The sequence below is a fragment of the Antrostomus carolinensis genome, unplaced genomic scaffold, assembly GCF_000700745.2.
Source record: "Antrostomus carolinensis isolate BGI_N321 unplaced genomic scaffold, ASM70074v2 scaffold43490, whole genome shotgun sequence".
Lineage (NCBI taxonomy): Eukaryota > Metazoa > Chordata > Aves > Caprimulgiformes > Caprimulgidae > Antrostomus > Antrostomus carolinensis.
The window spans coordinates 5,021-9,721 of record NW_010289938.1 but is presented as its reverse complement, the minus strand read 5'-3'; the positions used below and the strand labels follow the sequence as shown (position 1 = coordinate 9,721).

The 4,701-nt window shown below is 58.5% G+C and overlaps 1 protein-coding gene across 1 annotated transcript in view; it reads left to right on the top strand.

Annotated features, from left to right (window-relative positions):
- The window catches only part of SLC9A5 (solute carrier family 9 member A5), a gene marked incomplete at its 5' end in the record, with an annotated part of 10,693 nt that extends 7,794 nt beyond the window's left edge, over positions 1-2,899 (top strand). Inside the window, 6 exons of the mRNA XM_029085970.1 lie at positions 25-113; positions 477-603; positions 734-904; positions 1,737-1,806; positions 2,010-2,141; positions 2,433-2,899. Of these exons, the coding sequence (XP_028941803.1) occupies positions 25-113; positions 477-603; positions 734-904; positions 1,737-1,806; positions 2,010-2,141; positions 2,433-2,899 (1,056 nt within the window). The remainder of the gene's footprint in view (positions 1-24; positions 114-476; positions 604-733; positions 905-1,736; positions 1,807-2,009; positions 2,142-2,432) is intronic.
- Positions 2,900-4,701: the final 1,802 nt, after the last annotated feature.

The window sequence follows — 4,701 nt, the reverse complement described above, 5'->3', positions numbered from 1 at the left end:
CCACCCTTACCTCCCACCTCCCAGGGTGGCCACGTGCTCTCGGCTGCCAAGCTGGCGCTGCCCTCCATGCCCAGCCGCACGTCCATGTCGGAGTCATCGGTCACAAACCTGCTGTGAGTACGAGCATCCCTCTGAGCCCTTGGGCAGACCTTGCTGGACCCCTGCAGCCACCTCCTTCCTGGGAGTGGGTTGTGCCAGGACTGGCAGGGGGCTGGCAGGATGCAGGCATGGAGCCCAGCATCTCCATCATCTCCATCTCCATCATCTTCCCTGAAGGAGGGAGAGCGGGAGCGGTGCATGCCTGGACCTGCAGGTGATCGACACGGTGCGGAGCCGGAGGGACAAGGAGGACGCTGCCATGCACCACGTGCTGCGAGGGAGCCTCTACATTGTGCCAGGACTGGCAGGGGGCTGGCAGGATGCAGGCATGGAGCCCAGCATCTCCATCATCTCCATCTCCATCATCTTCCCTGAAGGAGGGAGAGCGGGAGCGGTGCATGCCTGGACCTGCAGGTGATCGACACGGTGCGGAGCCGGAGGGACAAGGAGGACGCTGCCATGCACCACGTGCTGCGAGGGAGCCTCTACAAACCCCGCCGGCGGGTGAGCGCTCCCCGGCCGTGGCGTGCAGCTCACCCCGAGGGGCAGCAGCACCCTCAAGAGGAGCAGGGATGGAGGATGCTCCCTGGGGCCAGCTGCTCACCCTGTGTCTCTTTGCCTCTCCCTCGGCCAGTACAAGGCCAGCTACAGCCGTCACTTCATCTCTCCAGATAAACAAGAGCGCCAAGATAAAGAAATCTTCCGGCAGAACATGAAGAGACGGCTGGAGACCTTCAAGTCCACAAAGCACAACGTCTGCTCCTCCAAGAGCAAGGCCAGGCTGAAGGAAAAGGGCAGGAAAAAGGCAAGTGCTCCCCAAATGCCTGCTCCCTTCCTAGCTCTGAGATTTGGCCTCCCCCAGGCTGCAGACAGTGAGGTCCTTTGGGGGTTAGTGGAGGGGCTGCAGGACATCCAGGTCCTTTGGGGGGTAGTGGAGGTGCTGCAGGACATCAAGGTCCTTTGGGGGTTAGTTGAGGTGCTGCAGGACATCAGCAGCTCCAAAGTGGCTCATCTCACCTCAGTCCTGTGTATGTTGTGTGTGAGCACGTGGGCCCTGTGAGGTGTACTGGAGGTGCTGGCAGACATCCAGGTCCTTTGGGGGTTAGTGGAGGTGCTGCAGGACATCCAGGTCCTTTGGGGGTTAGTGGAGGTGCTGCAGGACATCAAGGTCCTTTGGGGGTTAGTTGAGGTGCTGCAGGACATCAGCAGCTCCAAAGTGGCTCATCTCACCTCAGTCCTGTGTATGTTGTGTGTGAGCACGTGGGTGTGGCATGTCCATGTGTCCCCATCATGCCAGCACTGCTGTGGGGTGGCTTTTCCCTGGGCAAAGTGGTCCCAAGCCCTGGGGAAGCCCCACATTTGGTTTCCAAGAGCACTCAGCATAAAATAGCCTGAACTTCGGTGCAGATCCAAGCTCAGAAGTGTGGCACTGAGCCTTAGGTGTCTTCTCTTATTGGGAGGCTTTTGAAGCTGTTGCAGCTGAGCTGTTTGTAGGGCCATGAAGATGCAATGCCCAAGGACTATCTACCTGGGGTGGGAATCTGCTTCCCCGGGGTTACCCTGGCTTGCAAGGCCACCTGGGTCAGGGTCAGGGGTTTGCACAAGGCAGGTCCCAGTCAGTCCCTCTTCCTTTGCAGAAGAACATCTCTCTGACCAGCGATGCACCCAATGGGAAGACGCACAGAAACTTCCCCTGGCAGGAGGCGGGTAAGGCCAGTGGCAGGTGAGGTTTGCAGGACCTGGCAAGGGGACACGGTGGGGTGGGATGGAGCAGCTCGCTGTGCCTGTCCACTGCTGGCTTGGTGGCATGACGGCACCCAGGGTTGCACTAGCAACCTTCTCCCATGGGTGCAGTCCTTCCCCCACGAGGTGTCCCATCCTCCAAACCAACTCCCTCCATCTGGCTGCAGCTCCTGTCCTGGTGATGGTCAGCTCAGAGGAGGAGGAGAGCGATAGCTCAGAGACGGAGAGAGAGGATGATGAAGGGATCGTATTCATCGCTCGAGCCACTGATGAGGTCCTGCAGGGAAAGACGGCTCCTGGTAGGCACCAGCCCTCCCACACCAGGGCAGCTGCTGTTGGGTAGCTTATCCTTCCTCCACCTGGAGAGCAAAATTGCCTTGCCCTGGGCAAAACCAAAGTCAGCAGAGCATGAATGAGAGAATCACTGTTCTCTGTGGCTCTGGTGGCACAGCAGAACCTCCGTGGTGGCTCCCACACCCCTGGGCCAGCTGGCCACTCGGTAGTGGTTGGTTCTGTGATGTTTGCAGGCTCAGGGAGAGAGCAAGAGTTGTGTGAGGTCTCTGTCACTGTCCCTCCTTCTGCATCCTCAGGCAGCCTGGATGTCTGCCCCAGCCCCTGCATCATCCCACCATCACCCACCTTGGCGGAGAAGGAGCTGCCCTGGAAAGGAGATCAGGCTGATCTGGCTGTTTACGTCTCCTCGGAGACCACCAAGATCGTGCCAGTGGATATGCAGAAGGCGTGGAACCAAAGCATCTCTTCCTTGGAGAGCATTGCTTCTCCCCCAGGCATCGAGAGCGGACCTCAGCAGAGGAGATTCGCCTGCCCTGTGCTGGAGGAGCAACCTCAGTCTGCGAGCCAGGTGATGTCGGAGCAGAGCTCCTGCTTCCAGTTCCCCAGCCGCGTCCCTAAGAGCGGCCGGTCGCAGAGTGACAGCAGCCCAGACGGCGCTGAGCAGCAGGAGCTGCAGCCTTTGATGGCCACGGAGGAGCAGGGCAGGATGGTGCCCACCACGGAGCCCAGGTGGCTGATGTTCAACAGAGCGAGCCACCTCTGAGGCAAACTGCGGGTGGGGAAGGGGCTGAGGGCTGCGGGTGGGCTGTGACCCTCTGACTGCTCTGCTGTCATGCGTTGTAAAGCTTGTGTGTGTCTCCATAAACTCCAGGAGTGGCAGAAGAGCCCGGTACTCCTCCTGGAGCTGCACTCCAGGGGGGGCTTTGCCCGTGCACCTACTCATGGCAAACTGGCCCACACCTGGGCTTTGTGCTGCAACTGCAGGACCAGCCCCTGTCCACCCAGGGAGGCACAGACCCCAAGCTTCTTTCTCTGATCCCTACACATCTTCACAGCACTGGGAGGCCAGAGATGTTTCTCCCAGGGCTGGAATTCCAGCTGGACTCGGTCACATCGGGGCTGTGCCATCCTGAGGTGTGTGGGTGCTGGCTAACGGGCTGTGGCTGCTCGCAGGTGTAGGAGCACGAGTTGATCTCCATGCTGGCTGTGAGTAGGAGACCTGTGGGGAGAGGACTGGGGGTGGCAGCCGGTGCAGGAGAACCCATCCACACCCAGCAACCCAGCCGTCGACTTCAAGGTGGCCGCAGTGCTGGTTCCTCACAGTGTGCATAGAGCTCATCCAGGAGGCCAGAGATGGGCTCTTTGCCACAGCAGCTCTGCGTTCCCCACCTTATGGAGGTACCACAGAGGCAAGACCATGACCTTCTCAGGACTGGGAGCAGTGCTTCTGGGGTTTGGCTTGACCAGTAGCTGGACCACTGAACCTGTATGCACAAGGACTCCAGCACCCGACCTGCTGTGCCAGCCTCACGCCTGTTGTCTGGATGTGTTCCTGATAGCTGCGGTGTTCAGCTTTCTGGCTTTGCTGGAGGGCAGCTGCCCTGCACAGCATCCTTGGCATTCATCCTGCCCGTGTCCCAGTCCCTCCAGTTGCCTGGGGCCCATCAGCTGGGAGGGCTGGTCATGGTGCAAGGAGTTGAACAAGCAGCAGGTATGAATGTACATCAGGAACAGGGGTGATGGGCGAGAGCTGAGTGCATCTTCAAAGGTCTGTCCCCACCACCAGCCACCCCTGGTCCCTCCTGAGGGGGTGGTGGGAGCTGGTGGCAATGGCCCACACAGTGAATTATTCCTGGTGTGACCCCAAGGGCCATTTGCTCCCCAAGAAGCCATGCAAGAGCTCAGCACAGCGGCTGGGCACCGCCAGCGCGGGAGGGTTGGGGGTGCTCGTCTTGGAGAAGAGCGGGGACTGGGGCTGCTAATGACTCAGAGCAGGTACATAACTGCCTGTCCCAGCTGCGGGGGCACGCTGGGACACCACATCAAGGGGACACTTGTGTGCTGTACCTGTCCCAGCAGATGAGCATGAAGTTTTTAAAAGATTTTTATATGAGTTTGCATTCTGTATGCCTTATTCTGGTTTTCATTTCTGATATCAGGCCCTATGGAATCTCTAGCTGGGTCAGTGTTTCCTGTAGCCACGGGCACGACAAACGACTCAAGAGTTAATATCTTATTTGCAAGAATATTGTTTTAATGTGAAAATATATGCAGAGTATTTTGTATATGTTCAATAAATTGGAGTCGGAGCAGGCGACGCAGTCTGGTCTCTCTGCTCTCTGTGAACTCGTGCATGTCCTGATTCCTGCAGCTCCTGCTTCGGTTCTCACCGTGTCCCTGTGCCTCTCTGCTCTTCTCCACCCGAGGCCACAGCTCCCCTCTTAGACTCCATGTGCCTAACTGGATTTCCTGCTTTCAATAACGTTTGTGGAAAATGTGAAATTCTTTCCAAAGCGAAGGTTGTCTGCAGCCACTGTTACGCCGCGCCGTGGGCAGCAGCCAGCA